This window comes from Chinchilla lanigera, unplaced genomic scaffold (assembly GCF_000276665.1).
Source record: "Chinchilla lanigera isolate Chin_1 unplaced genomic scaffold, ChiLan1.0 scaffold00066, whole genome shotgun sequence".
Classification (NCBI taxonomy): Eukaryota; Metazoa; Chordata; class Mammalia; order Rodentia; family Chinchillidae; genus Chinchilla; species Chinchilla lanigera.
This window is the reverse complement of record NW_004955467.1, coordinates 8,103,880-8,124,850: the sequence shown is the minus strand read 5'-3', so window position 1 is coordinate 8,124,850 and position 20,971 is coordinate 8,103,880. Positions and strand designations below refer to the sequence as shown.

The 20,971-nt window shown below is 45.9% G+C and overlaps 1 protein-coding gene across 3 annotated transcripts in view; it reads right to left on the bottom strand.

The window, feature by feature from the left end:
* Positions 1 to 20,609, bottom strand: part of Pik3r6 (phosphoinositide-3-kinase, regulatory subunit 6) — a 53,396-nt gene extending 32,787 nt beyond the window's left edge. The window contains exons 1-4 of one of the 3 annotated variants that reach the window (XM_013522213.1): positions 20,546 to 20,609; positions 19,723 to 19,870; positions 6,202 to 6,303; positions 394 to 477 (exon numbers count right to left, since the gene is read on the bottom strand). In XM_013522213.1, the coding sequence (XP_013377667.1) occupies positions 394 to 477; positions 6,202 to 6,214 (97 nt within the window). In that variant the 5' untranslated portion in view covers positions 6,215 to 6,303; positions 19,723 to 19,870; positions 20,546 to 20,609. Of the gene's footprint in view, positions 1 to 393; positions 478 to 6,201; positions 6,304 to 19,722; positions 19,928 to 20,545 lie in introns of those variants that run through there. The other 2 variants (XM_005399389.2, XM_005399391.1) reach the window with 2 other exon arrangements.
* Positions 20,610 to 20,971: the final 362 nt, after the last annotated feature.

Sequence of the window (20,971 nt, the reverse complement as noted above, 5' to 3'; positions counted from 1 at the left end):
CAAGGCAGAAAGAAGGGGAGGGAGACGCTAGTGGGGACAGGTGTGTGCCTGAGGACCACAGAGCAGCGATGGTTGCAGATGTTAGCCGGCCTCCCTCTGGCAGTTCTGCAGGCCGCAGAGGACTTCTGTTTGGCACGTGGAGCTGGGGAGGGTGATTGAGAAAGGTGCCAAGTCCCCAGTGTCTCTGCCACGGCTGCTGGGAAGATTAAACCAGGGAGCCAAAAGTACTTCCTGGCTTCCCAGGCTTAGGGATTTCCTCCAGGAAGAGGGCTGGCCTGGAAGGCTCTCACCCATGCACACCAGGCTGGGCCCTTTCCTATGTGAGTGGACAGGACTGGAAGGGTGAGGTAGAGGGCCAGAGGGAGTAGTTGCCACCTGCCTGCCAACACTTACCCTGGTTGCTCTGCAGGGCTGGGGCCTGAGCACTAAGCTCCCGGAGCACAGCTTGCACGCTCCTCTGGAGGTCCATTTCTGCATCTGGAGGGAGAACAAGAGGGATTGGAGGCTCATCTAGCTCACCTGGCCTCACTCCTACCAACCACCATTCCCCCGAGAATGCTTTTAGTGCTTCTATGAACCTCAAGGTACGTCCCAAGGTAACCAACCTAGAGCTGGCAGCCAGCACACTAACCAGGACTGAAGACAGTATTTTCATAGAACATTTTCATGTATTCTTTGTAAAACTAGCATTTCCTAAAGTGGAGGGTGTATGGAAGTGTCACCCTCCTGCAAGGTCCCAAAATGTTAAATAGAAAATTCCAGGAGTAAATAATTCATAGGTTTTAAATTTCTTGTCGTTCTAAGTAGCATAATAAAACCCCACACTGTCCTGCTCTGTCCTGCCTGGAACATGAATCATCCCTTTGTCCAGCGTATCCATACTGTATATATTACCTACCTGTTAGTCACTTAGTAACAGTCTCAGTTGTCACATCAACTATTACAGTATAGCAGTGCTTGTGTTTAAGTAATCCTTATTTTATATAATAGTGGCCCCAAAGCACTAGATCTACCAGGGCATAAAGATGGACAGATTAACCCTGGTTCTATGTGGCAAAACTACAGTGCATATAGGAAAAGCTGTAGGATATGTACAAACAAATATAGTATGTCTGTAAGTGTTCACCACTCTCTGTGGCTTTAAGAATCCATCTACTCCCCATGGATGATGGGAGACTGCTGTATATAAAGTGATACACAAGACAATGTTAGGTGACACACAAACTATCCTAAAATTTGAATAGTTATGTGTTCATTTTAATATATATTTGGGAAAATATGTATAACTATGTTATGGTTTGTGTTTAGATGTCCCTCCCCCCACAGTCTCATGCGGTTGTAGGTGGGACTTTTTTTGAGGTGGCTGGATCTAGAGTGTGTGATGCTGGAACTGATTCATGATACAATGCCAGGATCAAGGACACTAAGATTAAGGGTGTGAGTTCCTGTTGTTTTGCTACCTTCTGCTCAACATGAACTGTGTGTCCTCTGTGATCTGCCTTGGAGCCAGCCGATGATGGACTGAAACCTTTACAAACTGTGAGCTAAGTAAGCCTTTCCTCCCTGAACTTGTGGGTGTTGGGTATTTTGTCTCAGCGACAAGAATACCTAACTAAGACAACTAGTTCCTCAATCTATACATGAAACTAAAATTGAGCCTATTTAATGAAACAGTCTGACCTGCTTCCAGTGAGAACCTTCTTGGGTCAGTTTAACAAGAACCCCTCCCCCTGTTGTTACCTCTTAGGAAGTTCCCAGCCACTGATGCCTCACTCTGCTCAGGGCTTTATGTCCTCAGCTGTCTTTTTCTCACTCATGGAGTTACACTGGCTTTCTTCCCCCTGCTGGGGTAGCCTTAAATAAAGTCCTTCTTGCCATTTTGACAGGGATGGGATGATCTTTTCCTTAACAGTGATGTGGTCATAGGGCAAAACACAAAGGCGGTGCAAGAATGAGCAACTGATGTTTGGAAAATGAACCACGGCGAAGATCTCTCGCCTCCGGGAGTTTAGTAGACACTGAACTCTGCTCCTGCGCTGTGACATCCGTGTCTGTGTGAGGCCAGCCTTACCAGCAGCACAGCACTGTGGACTCCGAGGTGTCCCCAAGAGACGTCTGTTCTGACGGCTAACTTAGGTCAGAGGTTCCCTGGCCACACTGCTGCATTTCTGGGCTTCCCATCAGGCGAAGACATTCCCCTCCAGCCCTGCTTCCCTTTCTCCTGCGCTGGGGTCCAGTTTGCATCCCTGCCAGGCAGCTCTCCCTCCCATCTCTCTCCCTGATGTCTGTACTACAGGTGTTTCCTAGAGTAAATCCTTGTACATCTGATCTTGTCCTGGTGGCTGCTTCTTGGAGAATGTAGAGTAAGACATGAAATACTGGAAACACTCCGCACACGGTACATTCCTTTTTGCAATGAGCTCCAACCAAGAGCTTGTCTCTACAGGCAAGTGTACAGTCTCCTGTCACCAGACAATCCACATGCCTGGGCTTCCCTTTTTGACTTGGCTGCCAGGAAACTTACAGCCAGACTGAACCCTAACCTCAAAAATCAGCTCATTTCAAAGGATAGAAAACTCTTGGCTCCAGCTTTGTGTTCAATTTACTATATCACTTAAATGCCTAAGATTCTTTTGGAAGGAAGTAGGATAGAAGCTACAGATTTCAAAATCATCAGGTTACAGTCCAAGAGATAAACTTTGTTTAGGCCCAGGCTCCCTGAGCCCATGGGCTCACCAAGTAGTCCTGTCATGGCTCTGGGGTGAGCTGGTGCAAAGTCTCTTGGGCCCAATCTCTAAAGCCCCACTTTCCTCCCGGCTCTCATTCGCCCTCTCTGAGGCACTTGTCACGGCCAGGGCATGATCCTGAGTCTTCTCTAGGCTGAGACTGGGCAGGGTGCTACAGCCACATCTGCCCAGCTGGCCACTCTACTGGGGGAGGCAGTATCTCCTCAAATTGGCGAAGATATCATTCAGCCTGGCATGGAGGCTGATGACAACCTGTCTTCCCATTTATCCATTTCCATCTTGCATAAAGATTTAAAGAGCTAATGCAGGCTGAATTATTTAGAAATTAATTGGTGTCATATCTTTTTCTTCTCTCTTGCTCCCTTCTTTCTCTCTTCCTGTTTTCCTTCCCTTCCCCTCCTTCCCTCCCTCCTTTCCTTCCTTCCTCCCATTTTTCTTCTCCCTTTCCTTCTGTCACTGTGGACTACACCGAAAGATGTAAAACTGCAACAACTGATTTCCTCTCTTCTTCTTCATTAAAAGGGCAGCCAAGCCTTTGTCTTCTGAGTCCCTTGTTCCCCTGCTTTGCAAGGGGAATTAGGTTCTTGTGTTTCAGAGAAAAATGGAGAGGTTGCCATTAGCCCTGGGAGACAATGTAAACCAAGTTTGTTTTTGAAAGTCTGGGCAGCTGGAACAAACTCTCCATTTTTGGTGCACATCTGGCTTGCGAACATGTTTTGTTTGGGCTGGGTAGTATCTTTAAAAATGGCTTAGCTGCCAATACTTGTGAATCAGGAGATTTGGCACTAAAGTTTGGGTGTCTGGCATCTCTTGAAAATCTGAGAATCTGTTGACACTAGGGAAGCATGGGAGTGTCTGACCTGGGATAATCAGCAGGGCCTGGGGAGAAGCTGCCCCTCTGAGACAAGCAGTTTCTCCAGTTCTTCCCAGTGCTTGTTCTCTTGGGTTCACTCACTCACACCCTCTAGCTGGCTCTTGGAGGCATGTGAGTTCAAGTTCCCCAGCTGGCTAATTAAATCATTCTGCTGGGTTGTCCAAAAAGGGTGAGAACGAGGCTGACGCTTTTAGTTAAAGAGTGGGAGGTTAGATTCTTTAAGACTGTGAGGGCACAGGGTTGCAGGTTCCAGGTTCCAGGGGATGGGGAAGACCAGGGCCAGCTGGCATGTAGCTTACGGGTGATGGCAAAGATTGGATGAGGGTAACTAATTACTCAACCTTGTGTCTCTCAGTGTCATGGCAAAGGTCTACTGAGCCACTGTTGCCAAAGCACAGGGACATCTACTAGGGAAGCTCTCTTTTCTCTCCAGAGCCCGCATACCTGGTCAATCAGTGCAGGCTACAGCCAAGAGGGCAGAAGACCACAGATTGTTCTCGCTACCCAGAATCCACAGGGCTTCTCACAGCCACCCAGTAGGGGGAGACACCCAAGTGGATGACACTAGCATTCACACTAATCTTAGAAAATGAAGCTTAAAGTAGATTTGATTTGATTAAGCAAAAGAAAAAAAATGAGGCGTTTCTTTTCTTTTTTTTTTTTTTTTTTAATGAGGCGTTTCTTGAGCCTCAATTATTTTATCTCAGGGTAGTTCATATACGATATGGATGGTTAACATCATCATTGACTTAGAAGGGTCAAAAACAAATGATATCCATTATTATCATCCTCTCCTTCACCCAGTAATACAAGGTATTACTATTATGTATTTCTAGTAACATTTAAATAGAACTCAACAGAGATTATCTCATAGATGTGGCAAGAAAATGCTATATGTTCATCAAATCAGTTTCACTACATTGTGGGGCAACAGAAGGACTACATTTCCCAGACTCTCATGCACTTATAGAGGAGCCATGTGACTAGTTCTGGCCAACGGAATATGGTAAAGATCTGGTCATAAAATTCTCTGCACTACTCTCCATACTGTCCCATTCCACCATGACTTTGGGGGACACATGTTGAAGATGATGGTGCCACAGGAAGGAAAAAAAAGCTTAGATCCTGATTGATTGTTTGAAACCCAGATTAGTCTGTGATGTGAGTACAAAATGAGTATTTATTATGTTATTCCACTGCTATTTAGGGTCATTTGTTACAGTAGCTAGCATTCTCTAGCTGACTGGTGATTTTTTTTCACAGTGTGTAGCCCATTTGATTCTGAAAAGAGCCCTGTGAGATTGGCAGGACAAATACTGTTCTCCCCATTTTACAGATACCAGTTCTGCAGCCCTTACCCTTGTCCTGTATTGCCTATCCAATTGTTGAAAATCATACCTGGAGGGAGCCAGGAGCTTCTATTCCCATTTTACAGATGGGGAACTGAGGCTTGGAGAGGATATGGGATCTACTTAAGGCCACCGAACTGTAGGAAGCAGAGCTTCTAGGTCAAGCACTCCTCCTTGAAAGCTGCTGTTTTACCTGGGACCATTTCCCTGCTTACTGGGAAAAGACCTAAGAGGGTACATCCAATGAAACTGTGTGTGCAGCTGGAGTACCAAGTGGAGAAATGAGCACAAGAGTCCCAGCTCTCACGCCGTGTTGTTGTTACAGCTCAAGAGACAAAAACAGAGAGACAAGAAGCCGGCAATATCCCAAGCACGTAGGATCCTGATAATTTAGGGTCTGTGCCTCAATTTCAGACCTTTCAAATCAGCCTCAGGACTTGGCATTACACTCTGTGCCCCCTGAGGAGTGATCTTTGACTTGCTGTGTGATCATTAGATGATACACATTTGGGCGGAGAATCATCTGTCCTTGTCCCAGGGTGACCCAGAGTAAAGAGTCAAGACTTTGGAATCAGCTCCCTGGGGCTCCAGTCCCAGATATTCCACATACTAGCTGTGAGCCATCGAGCAAATTATGTAACCTGTCTGAGCCTTGGTTTTTCTCCCATGAAAACAAGATTGACACAGCAAAATCCTTATGTCACAGAACCCTTCTGACACTTGATGCAATCCATAGTGAAGTCATTAAGAGTAGAGATACTAGAGCTAGACTGATAGGTTCAAATCCTACTTTGATCATACAATACCTGTGTGACCTAGGGAAAAAACTTTACTGCATCATGCCTCAGTTTCCCCTTGGTAAAATGAGAATAATCATAATACCTATCTATGGGATTGTTATGAAAACTACATGAGTTAATGTTTTTTGGGTGTTTTTATTACTCCTTGGTATATCTCTTCTTATTAAACTGCAAGTGCTTGGTAATTAACCTTAGCTGTTCTTGTCATTACGTTCATTGTCCAGCTTAGTGACCTGCAAGCAGCTGCAGCCTCACACACAGGCGTGGATGCAATCATTCAAGATGTTTTCACACTTGAGCAGGTGAGTTGGGCTCTCACAACCTGGCTGGGCGCAGGTGGTCCTGCCAGCCCTGGAGGTGCGCTCACCCACAGCAGGGGGCTCCTCACTCAGCAGCCAGGCTCCCAGACCCTGTCCCCGCACCACACTGACCTGAGCTCTCCATGGGAGCCTGTGGGGTGTGTGAGGAGGATGTGGTTGTCTTGGGCAGCAGAATGGAAAGCAGAGCGGTTGTCTTTGTGCACAGAGGCGGTTCTGCAAAATAAGAGGCAGTTAGTGTGAGTGGTGGAAGGTGCAGAAAGTGTATCTGGGACGTGTATCTCGGGAACCTCAGTTTCTAGCACAGTGGAGGGAAATCTGGACGTGAGCAATATTTAAGTAACACTGAAATGGCAGGAAGCCTCGATTTATCTAAGAAGTACAGATGGCTGTAGGTATCTATGGGTTCCACATGTAGATTCGACCAACCACCAATGGAAAATGGTTGGGAAAATTTGCATCTGAACTGAGCACATACGTAGTTTTTTCTTGTCATCTTTTCCTGAACAATACAGCGTAACAGCTACTTACATATCACATTTTTCTAGGCATTGTAAGAAACCTAGAATGATTTAAAATGTAAGGGAAGATGTGCATAGGTTATACGCAAATACTACACATTTTATATAGGAGACTTGAGCATCATGGGTGATGCCCTGTGGGAGGACCTGCACCAATCCCTTGAAGATATCAAGGGACAACAATACTTAAATAATGCTTAACTGGTGCTTACTATACGACCGGCACTCTTGTAAGCACTTAATAACATCAACTCTTTAATACAAATACTATACTAATGAAGTGGGTACTGTCTTTTGCCTGTTCTATAAGTGAAACTGAAGCACAGAGAAGTTAGATAACGATTCATGGTGGAATAGCCAGGAAGAAGAGGAATGTGGGCTTGAACTCAGACCATTTGGTTCTAGAACCTAAACCCTTTAGCTTGTCCACAGGCTGCCCATTGTGACCCCACTGGAGGCACCCCCAGAGTCTGCTACCCCGACAGTGAGCCTGATAATGGGAAAGAGGATTGCTGAACAAACACATAGGCTTCGTCTTTCAAGAGAAAACAAACAACCATGCACAGGCTTGGGAAAGCTGATGGAAAGAGAACAAAGTGACAAGTTTAGGAATGATGACTCTCATACGTCAAACCACAGAATAAAAAAAATTCTGTTATTCAAACTGCTCCAAAACATAGAGAAAAAGGTAAGATTCTTGGTTTTTTGCAAAAATGTCAGCTTAATCTCGATCTCAGTAGCTAATAAAAGTAGTTTCTAAAAATAGATTGAGTTGGGGCTGGGGATATAGCTTAGTGGCATAAGTACCTGCCTGGCAAGTGCAAGGTTGTGAGTTTGATCCCAGGTACTACCAAAAAAAAAAAAAAAAAATAGATTGAGCACTTCACAATCATTGGAATGGCTTATAACCCACACCAAACCAAGCAAACAAAAAACCACCCCCCCAAAAAAAGCTCACATTATTTATAATGGAGAAAAACCAGAATAAACTTAAAAGCCCAGTTATAAAGTATCAATTAAATATTTTATAGTCATCTGTGCTTTAGCATTCCATGAAGCCATAAAATGATGATGTTTATGTGTAAACAAAAAACAAGAAGGACCTGAAAGTAGAAGAGGGACTCTTAGGGAAAGGGCAGGAAAGGGGAGAGGGGGAGAAGGGAGAAGGCAAGATAGAAGGTAGTGTAGATGAATGTAATTAAAGCACGCTATATGCATACATGGAAACGTTAAGCAAAATATGAGTTAATATTTATGTTAAGTTATTTGAAAATGGTGATGTGTGTCTATATTTACTGAATTCAAAACTTTCCAAATTATTTATTTGTACGCAATAGATAACAAGATATCACATTTCTCATACCCGTTTTTAAGAGCATATTTCTAAGTTTGCATACATGCATTGAAAAACTTCAGGGAAAACAAAGCAAAACATGACACAGGAGGTTTTGGTTCTGGTTCTGGAAAAGACAAAGTTTTCCCCATCTAGAACTCTCCCACTAGACACAGCTGAAAAGTCCAGATAGTGGATCTGGAGCAGCTTCATGAGGATTCTGAAAAGTAGAGGGTAGCAGGCAGAATGTGGAAGGAAACCAGAACTCAAATTAAGAACAATCTGCCAATGAATTTTGTGGGTTTTGCCTCACTGTTACACCCTGTCTGGACAGAGACAAAGGAGGAACTTTCTTTTACTTTTTAGTCACTCCTGCTATGGGCCCAGGCAATCCTGCAACAGTGATGGGAATGTTAGCTCTGCGGGTGACTAAAATTCTGAGGCAGAGAAACTCTTCTCTTATAACCAGAGGAACTGTGGTCCCAAGGGCAGGGGAACAATCCTTATTGCCTCTCCCCTTTATTAGAGGAACAAAAACAGGTAAAGCAAACAAAATGAATATTAAAATGGCAGATTTCCAAATGTACTCAATAATTACATTAAATGTAAATGGTCTCAACACTAACTAAAGGACTGACTTTATGCTGTCTATAATAAGCTCACTTCAAATATGATATAAATAAGCTGAAAGCAACACCATACACAACAATAGCAGCATACAAATTCTTTACAAATATACAATAGATTTTCACCAAGATAGATTATGTCATGGGTCATAAAACAAACCTTAACAAATTTAAAATAATTACATACAAAATACATTCACTGACCATAATGAAATTGTACTTGAAATTGTACTTGAAATCAATAACATAAAAATGACTAGAAAATCCCCAAATTCTTCAACATTAAACAACATATTTCTAAATTATACATGAGCCCATAAATAAACCTTTCCCAACATAAACCAAAGATAGTACAAGAAAAGAAAAAGGACCAATTCCAGTATATATGAGAAAAATCCTCAACAAAATATTAACAAACAAGTCCAGCAATATATAAAAAGACTAACACACAATAACTGGATAGGTTTATTCTAGGGAGTCAATACTGGTCTAATATTTGAAAATCTTGTAGATCTAAAAAAATGACGATATCAGTTGATGTAGTATAAACTTTTGGCAATTTCAACACTTATTAACGATAAACATTCACAGAAAATTAGGAATATGAGGTAACTGTATTAATCTGATGAAGTAAAAGTAAAACCATAACTAACATAGTTAATAGTGAAAGACTGTTTCTCCCCAAAACTTAGGACCAGGCAAGGATGTCCACTCTCACCACTGCTATTCAGCATAAGATTTGAAGTCCTACACAGTGTGACAAGGAAAGAAAGAGGAAGGCGTGTGTGTAGGGGAAAAGCAGAAGGAGGAGGAGAGGGAGAGGAACAAGAAAGAGAAAAAAGAAGAAGAAGAATATTGAAAAGGAAGGAATAAAGCTATTTGCAAATCGTATGACCCTATTTGCAAGTGACATGTCTACACAGAAAATCCTAGAATGAACAAGAGGAATAATAAATACAGACAAAATGACCCTACAAAAATCTAGAACTAGTGAGAGAGTGCAGCAAGACAACAAGAAACGAAGATGACATACAGCATCAGTCGGGTTTCTCCACACTAACAGCAAACAATTGGAAACGAAATTTAAAACACAATACCATTTACAATAACTCCAAACGGAAAAATAAAAAGAAACACTAAAGGTATAAATCTAACAAAACCTGTGTAGGATCTGTGTGATGTAAATTATAAAATGTTGACGAAATAAATCAAAGAAGACCTACAGAAATGGCGACACATACTATGTTTACGGTTTGAAAGACCAATAGAGGGGGCCGGGGATATAGCTCAGTGGCATAAGTGCTTGCCTGGCAAGCCTAAGGTCATGAGTTCGATTCCTGGTACCAAAAAAAAGAAAAAAAAATAGTGAAAGATCAATATGGTAAAGATGTCAATTCTCTCCAAACTGACTTAGCAATTAACATGATTCCAATGGAAATATTAGATTCCAATTAAAATATCTATTAAAATAGCAAAACTACAAGAGAAATGTACAATTAAGGAGTTACTGGGGACAGGTGAGGATGCTTCTGAGTTAATTTTCAATTGTACTTTCATAGATACATTTAAGTAGATTGGACTTGTAAGCTATCAACCCTGAGCTGATTCTAAAATTTATAGGAAAAGGCAAAGGAACTGGAGTAGCCCGACAATTACAAAAAGGGCTATTGAAGGGCTCACACGCCTTACTGAAAAGAGAGATTCACAGATCAGATTGTATTTCCCCAGTTTTACTTATTTGTGTGTGTCTTGTCTTTTAAGGGTACACACTAAACCACAACAAAAACAGCAACAACAAAAGTGACATTGCTTGCTTATACACTGTAGGGTTACAGATAATTTTTATTTTAATACATTTCTACATTTTTGATTACTTAATAGTAAGTACATTTGACTCTCTTTTTACCACGCAGTGGATGGCACACACAAGAGAGCTAACATCTATGCAGGCTATGAGGTATAATGAAAATGAGCTCCCGTGAGCCCACCTACCCAATTTAAGAACAATGACACTGCATTGTGCTATGTAATTTAAAATCTGAACAAAAATCAAATCTTTTAAAGTAATCATTACTTTCTTCCTTTCTGGGCTGCAGAGACTGCTGAGCTGGAAGGCTGGGCTTTGCCATGCTGTGGGGCTGAAAGCCCAAGAATTGAGCTCAAGTCCAGTTCTCCCAGCATTGGCCTGGGAGGTCATCACACACCTCTCTGAGCTTTAACCTCCCCTCTTTCTCAAAGCACCACGTAGAAAGTGAAACACTGAATGACCAAAAGTCTACTGAAGAGAGCAAAGTGTCAACCACTCATGCTGTTCTCTTCTAACATGCTTCCTGGACCAGGTGTGGTCGTGTACACTCGTAGTCCCATCTACTCAAAGGCTGATCACTTGATCCCAGGACTTAAAGACCAGCCTGGGCAACATAGTGAGACTCTATTGCAAAAAAAGAAAAAAAAGAGAGAAAAGCAATGAACTGTGAAAATCTGACCATGAGTGAGAGACTGTGGTTAACTTGGGGCATTCCCAGTCTCAGTAAAGGAGCTGAAAATGGCCACGTAGTACGATCAGAGTCCCCACAGGCAGCTGGGCACAGGGCAGAGTTAGGTCATAACCCCACATACAGTACTGGGGAGGGAGGCCAAGAGGAGCTTTTCCCATAGGACCTAGGAAGCCAGGGTTCCCAGGTCCTCCTCTGTTACCTCTGGGGATGTGAGGAATGATGCAACCTTACTCCAACTCACTGTGTCGGGACACCATCATCTCTTGCTTAGATGGCGGCAGGGCCCCCAGTAGGTTGTGCACCTTGTTTTTTTTCTCCTGAAACCCATTCTCTGATTAAAGCCCTCCAATAGGTTCTCTTGGTCTTCTAGTAAAGAGCATGCCTCTCATCCTACCTGCAAGCTGGCCTGATGTGGCCCTGATGCCTCTGTCCAGCCTCATTGCATCTTGCTCACCCTCTCATTCCCCAGGCTGTCCTCACTGGGGCGCAGCAGCTTGTCAAGCTCAGCATGCCTCTGCCTGGAGCACTGTCCCCCAACTTTCCCCACCGCTGTCTCCTTCACAACATTCAGGTCTCATTTTAACTGTCCCTTCCTCAGAATGGCCTTTCCTGACCGCCCCATCCAAAAATAGCCTTTGCAGTCATGCATGCTCTTGCTTTGCTTTGATTTCATTCTCAGCCTTGGTCAGTACTGGGAATTGTTCTGGGTCCTGATAAGTTTTCTTGACTAATGATTAGAATTTGCTCTCTGTCAACACTGAGTCCTGCTGTGTCTTGTTTGCACAGCGTGCCCAGGACCAAGGGCAGCACTGGCTCCTGGGAGACAGCGAGCACACTTTTCACACATTTGATGAATGAAGACGGGGGTGGGGTGGGGGAAATCTTGCCAAAAGTCACACGGCCCCTGAATAATGGAGCAGGGCTAGAGCTCAAGTCTCAACCTGAGATTGCCTTCTGCAATCTCCCGTCCTCCCTCCCCTCCAAACCTCACAAAGCCCCCTCTGCCTAATGAATACACAAGTAAATTTCTAAACAGGTGGGATCAGACAGATAAAGACAAAAAGAGGTGTATAGCTAAGCAGCTACTGGGGACTGGTGAAGATGTTTCTGAGCTAATTTTCAGTTGCACTTAAAATTGTAAAAAGCCTCAACAATCACTGTTATAAGGGCTTCTGATTTTTCAGAAAGCCTCCTGATTGGTGCATTCATTTGGCCATTCATTCACTCCCTTACTCATCAAACATTTCCTCAGCACTTGTATATGTTTGTGCAGGTGCTGGGAAGCTGTGTGCTGCTTGCTTGCCCCTCCCACGGTGGACCTCTGCAGTCTTATTTCCTGTCCTTTGGGGCTGTTGACCACAAGGGGCCAGCTTGCATGGAGACAGGAAATGGAAACAAGCAGAACCCAGTTTGTTCTCAAAACACATCGGTTTCTCATTTGTCTTCACTTCCAGAATGAGAAGCGGAATAAAGCTCATCCTCTCCAACACCAAACCATGCCTCTGAATGTTTCCCCACAGGATCTTCATGGGAGCTGGTGGATGGTGCATCCATATACAGTGAAGACTGCAGAACCGTTCGTAGGGGAGGACAGGTGCCATCTGCCATGGAATGACTCCCACTCTTTCACCTCTAGTATTTGAATCCTCACTTCAGCAGTGCTGACTGCACCCTGCACATAGGGATCGTGTGGGAGCTCCTGCCCAGCCCAGCGCTCCACTGGCCCTTTTGTAATTGACCCAGCCAGCGGAGGGGAGGGGGGTGAGGTTTTGTAATTCACCCATCCAAAGAGACACTTGCTGCAGTCTGTCTGTGCAGAGGGTGACCCTTTCTGATTTGGACAAAGTACAGTCTGAACTGCCTGCAGCCCTGCCTCAAACATCTCTGCTCTTCATCCTAGCTGCCAACCGGCCAAAGGCTGGGAAGCCAGATAAACATACACGATCATCTTGAATGTGAAATACAGAACTGAAGCCTGAGAAACCAACCTCAAAAACAGCATATAACTTCCATGCCTGGACTCAGAGCATCTATTGGCAGGTTGAGGTAGGGTGGGGTTTAGGGCCCTTGGGCTCTATTCTTAGTTCCTGGCAGTGTTTTGGCTACGTGAGGTTGCTGAGTAGATCAAAGATGGAACACTATCCAGGTGGAAGACCTGAGACTCTATAGGTAAGTCAATGAGTCACGGCCTTAGGGGATATTGGTCTACCAGCCTGTAACTGTTTATTACACACAGTGTGGCTGTACTTGCCCAAGAGTTTTGGTACAGGCCTTGCACACTTTTGGCCCACCATTAAGATACTGAAAATGCTTCACAGACCTGATATCTACAGCATGCTGGTGATGGTTTGTGTGTGTGTCTGTGTGTGAGATACTAGGGATTTAACACAAGGGTACTCTACTACTAACCTACATCCCCAGTCATTTCTTTTTTTTATTTTGAGATATGGCCTCCCTAAGTTGCTAAGTTGCCCTGGTTGATCTCAAACTTGCCATCCTCCTGACTAAGCCTCCCAAGAAGCTGGAATTATAAGTGTGCAGCATCACACCTGGCTGTGATGGGTAACTTCATGTGTCAACTTGATTGGGCCGAGGAAATGCCCAGATACCTGATAATACACTCTTTCTGGGCATGTCTGGGCAGTTGTGTGTTAGTCTGCATTCCATTACTATAGTGAAATACCTGAGATAATTAACTTATAAAAGGATAAGTTTATTCTATCTCACCATTTTGGAAGCTTCACTCCTCCATGACCCTTTGGTTAGAGCCTATGGTGAGGCAGCACATCATGGCAGGAACACAGAGTGGAGCAAACCCACTTACTTCACAGGCCAGGGAACAAAAGAGAAAGAGGAAGGGGCCAGGGTTCCACAGTCCCTTTCAAGGGTACACCCACAGTGACCACAAGAACTCCTACTGAGCCCTACCACCTCTCAGCAGTGCCACCCCAGGGACCAGGCCTTTATCCCTTGGGCCTTTGGGGTACATTCAGCATCCAAATCCTAGCAGAGTCTTTAGGAGAAATTAGCATTGGTGTTAGGGACTGACTAAAGAGGCTCTGCCTCGCTACCATGGGTGGGCACCATCCAACCCTTTGAGAGTCTGAGCAGATGAAAAGGCAGAGGTAGGGTGAACTTGTTCTCTCTGTTAGCTTTTCTCTTTCCCTGCTCTGGGGCATCAGTGCTCTGGCTCCTAGGCCTTCAGCCACAGAGGGAATCTCACAGCACTGGCTCTTCTGGTTCTTAGGCCTTTGGACTTGCGCTAGAACTACATGATGAGCTGTCTGGGGCCTTCTCAGCCTCTGTAATCTCTATATCTTCTCCTGGAGCTGTTGCCCTGGAACACCCTGACTAATACAATCATAAGACTTCCTAGTTCACAGATTTGCATGGGGGAGCCCTGGAGACTGCACTCTGCTGAGCACAAAGTTAAAATGCACTTTAAAAGCCATGTGTATGGTAAAACCCTAAAAATCCCCGTGGCTGTATAGGCAAACACAAGCATCCTTCCTCCTGTCCTCTGGTCCCTCTGTTTCCCTAGGAGAACCCTGCAGATTGTGGACACCCAAATCTGTGGCCAAAAATTTAAAAGTCAGATTTCACTTACAAATCAAAATTTGAGACTTTATTTAAAATAACTGGAAGGCTGGGCAACCCTGGGCCCACAGTTCCACATGGTAATAATCACTGAAGAACAGGGGCCCCTGTTGAGAAGCTATAGGAACCCCAGGTCTCATCCTCTGTATCCACAACACAGAGCTGTGTTGGTGCCCATGAACACTGTGGTCTTGTCTGTGTCTCAATTTATGCTACCTGCTGGGCTTTTGAAGGCAGACACACTGGCCAATTGAAAGTTATATTATGGTTCAAGTCCTACTTCTCAAAGTGAAGAGTTAATTATAGAATACCTGATAGGAGCCGGGCATTTAGGGGTGTCCATGGAGCCCTATAAGTCATTCAACAAACATTTATAGTCCATCTTTCTACTTTTCCAGTGCATCTGAAGCATTATATTATGTTTGTTGACTGACTGGTTGCCCCCACTTGAATGCAACTCCATAAAGGCAATGCAGACAAGGATTCTGCTTTGTGCACTGTTGTAACTCCATTCCCTGACACTGTCTGTGCCACACAAGAAACTCTCAATAAACATTATTGAATGAACGAATGCTGGGTGCACATAAGAAGGCAAGACAGGGTCTCTGTCCCCAAGCCACTCCCCAGTTAGAGGATGGACCCAAGGCTGCTTGGCACAGTTAGTACAGCCAGTGCAAAACAGCTTGCAAGCATGTTGGTGCTCAGCATCCTGGCTAAGGAGACAGCAGTCCCATAGGAAGGAGGGAGTCAGAACCATGGTGAGAAGGACGCTGTGTGTTGCCATACTCAGCTGGTGGCCGTTCTGTCACCTGTGGCGGCTGATCTGTCTCAGGCCCCATCCTGGATAACTCAGGCTACAATGTCTTTTGTGCTGCCTGAGGATGTGCAAGGCACTGACCAATCACACGGCCTGTTGCAGCCTATCCACATATCCTACCTCTCCCAGGTGCCCCAGGAACCACAGGACGGCAGCATCACAGGAAAGCAAGCATTGGCCTCCGTCCATGGCCAGGAAGAAGCCCCGAAGCAGGCATGGGGGTGAACGCCAGCTACCAGGGACTGTGGCCAGCACTCTGTCCTCTCACCTTATACTACCTGCACCATTCATTCACCAGCTCACTTACACGATAGCTCTCAGCCGTATGCCAGAAGCTGTACAGCAGAGAATGGTAGCAAAGGCAGGTTTCCACCTGAAGACTAAACAAGTAGATGAATTCACCTATTCATTCAACAAATATTGAGTGAGCCCTTTCTATATGCTAGACATGGCTCTAGACTTGGGGATATAAAGACAGACACGAATGCCTGTTCTCAAAGGTCGCACACATGGTAGTGGGTATGTAGTGGGAAGGGAGGGAATAGAGAGTAAACCAAATATTTAAATTGTATATTAGATGATGACAAATGCTATTAAAATAAGTTGGGAAGGGGAATGAGAAGTTCTAGAGTTGGGGGGGATGTTTGGGGTTTATTTTATATTTTAAAATTTTTTGTGTATATTTATGGGGTACAAAGTAACATTATAATATATGTATACAGTGTGGAATTATTAAATCAAGCTAATTAACATATTCATCACTTTACTTAACTCTTTTTTTTTTTTTTTTTTTTTTTTTTGAGACAGGGTCTCACTCTTTGATCCACCTGGCCTTAAACTCATGATTCTCCTTCCTCAGCCTACAAAGTACTGGGATTACAGATGGGCATGCATCATTGCTTAAAATTTTTTGTGGTGAGAACATTTGAAATGTATTCTCACTGCAATTTTTAAATGCAGATGCTTATCAGTTTACAGAGAGGTTACATCCTGATAAATCCTTAAGTGTGAATGTATCGTAAGTTGCCAATGCATTTAATACATTTAACCTACCAAGCATTGTGCCTTAGCCTAGAACTCTTGAATTAGCCTGAATTTGGGCAGAATCCTGCAACACAAAGCCAATTCTATAGTAAGGTGTTGAATATCTCAGGGAACTCAACATTGTCCCAAAAGTGATAACCAGAGCACTTGTGTGGGTATGCTTTGGCATTGTTGTAAAGCTAAAATAGCCTAAGTTGAGTCATCATAAATCAGGGACCATATGTATACAAGACATAGTTATTGTCTATGGCCATACCACCCTGAACACGCCCGATCTCGTCTGACATAGCTATTACTATGGTCGCCATGCTGTGCAAAATATCTCAAATAACTTCTTATTCTTCCTAAATGAAATTTTGTACCCTTCAACCAACATCTCTCCCCTCACCAGTGTGCATGATTTTAAAAGGTGATGTCTGCCGGGGGTGGGGGAATGTGACTCTGTGTACAAACATGAAAGAGGCGAGGGAGAGCCGCACCACACCTGCAGGAGAAATATCCCCCGCAAAGAAAATAGCAGAGACGTAGTCTTGATGTGGGAGTGTGTCTCAGGGTGAATGAAGTGAGAGAAGCGGAAGTTGTGCTCGTCTAGGGGGCTTTCTTTGAAACCATCTCTTTAGGAATATTTGTGTAGCAGACAGCCTTGGAAGACAGAGAGTGTCTCCCTCCAGTGCAGAGGGCAGATTTATTTGCTGTCCATCATAACAGGGATGTCGACAGGTGAGAGCCCAGGGTTTCCTAAGCTTAGAGATCCTCTGCTGTGGTGCCCATCTCCCATGTGGGCTGGCTCCATGCTGCCACGTGGGATTTGGGTGACCAGAGAAACCTACAAACATGACACTCGTGGTGCTCATTGTGCAGGGAGTAATAAAGTCCTTCATCTCTACAGTCTTGTGTCCTCTGCCTGAATCTACAGACTGGGGCAGGTTAACTTGCTAGTTTTACGTAGGACAAGAAGATCCTTCATAATTTTTGACAGAGGGATGATATTAGAGACAAAGAATGAAGAAATGAAAGAATGGACAGGGATTCAGAGAACATCCTTCCTGAAATTCAGAACCTTAGCCACGACTCGTACTCAGGGCAGATGCACACAGAGTGGGTCACTCCCTTGTGGGTAAAATGGTCCCAAGGAGTTCACACCTGTACTTGTCACGTGACACGTGGGGACCACTTCCTGGCTCCATGGAGACTGAAGAAAGAGGACTTGGAGGCAGATCTGAAGAGGCCTGGCTCAGGATCCCTGTTTCAGGTCTGAAGAATCCAGGCCTGACAATTCCCTGCCCTCCCTAGAACCCCATTCCTGCTCTCAGGGCAGCTGTTCAGACAGAAGGACACCCCCAACACCCTGTTTCCTTGTGGCCACACCTGCAGGAGCAATCCAGAGAAGAAAAGTCAGGGAGCTTCCGGGCCTGCTCCCCGGCCTCCCTCCTGTCCTGCCCACCACTCAGCAGAGACGTCTGCTCTGGTCAGCTCTGCATGGTCTGCATCGCTTTCATCTGCCTCTTTCACCTCCGCATAGGTTCTCTCCTTTCTTTCCCCGCCACAGAATGGCCTCACTCCAGGGCTCCAGGGCAGACCAGCCTGGCCAGACCCAGGGTAGAGAGTGTGGGATTCATGAAGCCCCAGTGAGAGGCAGTGGGAGGCAGAGCTCTCAGTTTCAGGCTCACCCCAGGAGGCCTAGGAGGATTCACAGGTTGCTGGGGATGGGGAGCCGGAGCCCTGCTTTCCTGGCGGCCTTGGTTTTCTCAGCTAAGCCTGCCCCTGGCAGGGAAGGAAACACCTGGAGGGAAGGAACCATGGAGATGGGAAGCATTGTTCCCTGGGGCAGGAGCCCCACGGGATGGCAGGGGGACATCCTAGAATTCCCGTCCCTCACGCCAGCCAGGGTGCTCTCAGGAGACAGCACGGGAGGGCAACAGAGCAAGCCCGCCTGAGAGACAGCGTGGCACAGGGTCCCCTGCCACCCTGCCTGGGTTCCGGTCTGCTTTGTTGCTAGAGTCTCTTGGGCCAGTTGCTTGACACCTTTGTGCCTTGTTTCCCTATCTGTAAAGCAAACCTGAGAGCAGCGTCTATCTCATAGCGCTGTCAGGAGGACTAAAGGAGGTACTATTTGAAAACCATCCAGGGCTAATGAAGGGATAGGCAGGCTCATGCCTGAAAGTGCTCCCCAAACTCTACACTTTAGCAGACAAAAGGAGCCTCGCGCTGTCCATCCCTGGTCCTGCCTTGTGCACCTCCTTTCCTGCCTCTGGGTTTGGGTGCCCTGCTCCCCTCCACTGGGATGCCTGCTGCCTCCTTTTGGCATGCCAGGCCCTCCGCTCCCTGAAGCCTCAGCTCAGGAGCCACTGTCCCCAGAGCTCTCCCTGATCCCGCACCAAGATGTCTCTCTCCCACTCCAGCCACACAGCCTATCTCCCTGGGCACCCCAGGGCACTTTACTTTCTCTGTCAGACACTCACGGCCGTGCCTGTGCTCCCAAGACCGTCTGTGATTGCAGGGTGAGTAGAATAGCAGGACTCAAAGTGCATCACCTGGACCCTTGTCTATGACCCTCTGCCACTCTCTGTACACAGGGAAGCTGCTGGGGCCCTAGGCATAGACAGAATCAGCCAGACCAGTGTGACCCAGGGGAGGGATGGACAGACAGTGTCCCAGAAGGGTCATAGACAAGGGTCCAGGTGATGCACTTTGAGTCCTGCTATCCTACTCACCCTGCAATCTCTGCCAAGTTGCTTTGCCTCTCTAAGCCTCAAGTCTCCTGACCTATACAATAGGCATGAAAACACATATCCAGCCAACTTCCAATTGTTAGTGAGAATCAAATAGGATAAGGAAGGTATGCTACATCAGGGGCCTAGATCGTTAGCCTTCTTAGCGCTGGCATGTATAGCATTCAAGGAGAACAAAGGGAGGTTCCCTTACAGGGCCCCGCATCCTTTTATTGTACAAAGGTGGATTGAGCAATCATAACCATGCCAAATGGTCCTAGGAGCTGCTGCCTTTGGGTAACCCTGCTCAGAAAGACTGGTTTCAGCAACCCCAGACTTGCATTCCTAAGAGCCGGGGATGTCCCGGCTCCAGCTCCTTAGAGGCTCTCCCTCTGGTGTCCCTCCTCCCCACCCACTCTGTTGGCTCTTGCCTCTGCTCAGTTTCTCCTGGATCCCTCCCTAGAGACCAGCACCCGGCCAGCACCTACCTTGGCTTGGCTACAGATCCCCAGCTCCCCAAATCTTCTGGCAGATGAGCTCCCCTCAGTCCTGCCCTGAAAGACCAGCAACCCAGGAAGCCAGATGTCTGAGAGGAGCCCCAGCAAGGGTCTTTAGGCCTGACTGTTGGCTCCAGATCTGCAGAGAAGAGCCCAGTGTTTCACAGGCCAGTGCTGTCCCTCCCCTTCCTTCCCCTTCCAGCGGCCCTCAGAACTCCTCCCAGACACATCCTGCTGTGAGGCTGCTTTCTAAAGAAGACTCTGTGGTCACCCGCAGTCACTGGAGGTTCTGTATTCTGATCTGGTGCAACAGACCCCATCAGGCAGGATGGGGCAGCTCCTCGGTGCTGACATGGCGGTGGTAAAGGAGCCCTGACCTCTCTCCTCACTCCCGAGCTCCAGACTTGCCAACCACCCCCTACCCCAGACATCAACTGCCAAATGTCCCCCAAGCACCTCTGACCCAAGAAACACTAGCCAAGCTCACCATTTCCCCCCACATAGACCACTGTTTCTCACTTCAAAACAGAAACCTCCCCCTTCCTCACCTGCTGCATCTAAACTGCGCCAAGTCCTGTCGCTATTTCATGAATGGTCCACTTCTTCCCACCCCTGTGGCTGTCATTGCCTCATAAGGCCACTGTGCTCTTTCTCCTGAAACATGGCAAGAGCCCAAGGTCTCCCTCTAATCCTGCTCTCTGCCACAGCTAAGGGTCTCTTTCTGCTAGTGGAAGGCAAATCTACACACCTGCTACAACCTGCAATGGCTCCCTCTTCCTTTCAAGGGTGTGACTAACTCCTTAGTGAAACTTACAAGGTCCTTCATGATCCAGTCTCTCCTTAACCTCCAATCTCGTGTTTCAGCTCCTCCAGGAAGTAGTGTAGTTTAACAGTCCAGGCTGGGGGATTCTCTGCTGAAACCTTCTTCTAGCTCACCCTTTGTCATCCTTCACCCAGTGAGGAAGAGCAACAAAACTAGTCAAAGAAGCAGGAAGAAAAGCTGGGGGAGGAAAGTGTCAAAGGGAGTTGATGATCCAGGATATCAACAATTTGGCAAGGACAGTGAAGATTCTGGAAGACGAGGCTGTTGCCAAAACATTTCTAGAAATTTGAAAAAGTTACACTCCACATGTTCATCCTGTTAGGGCCTAATATGCCAATGGGTCTGGAGAGAGAGACGACTGCTGACAGCATGATTTGAATGCCTGGATTCAGCTGTACCCAAAACCCTGTCGCCTAA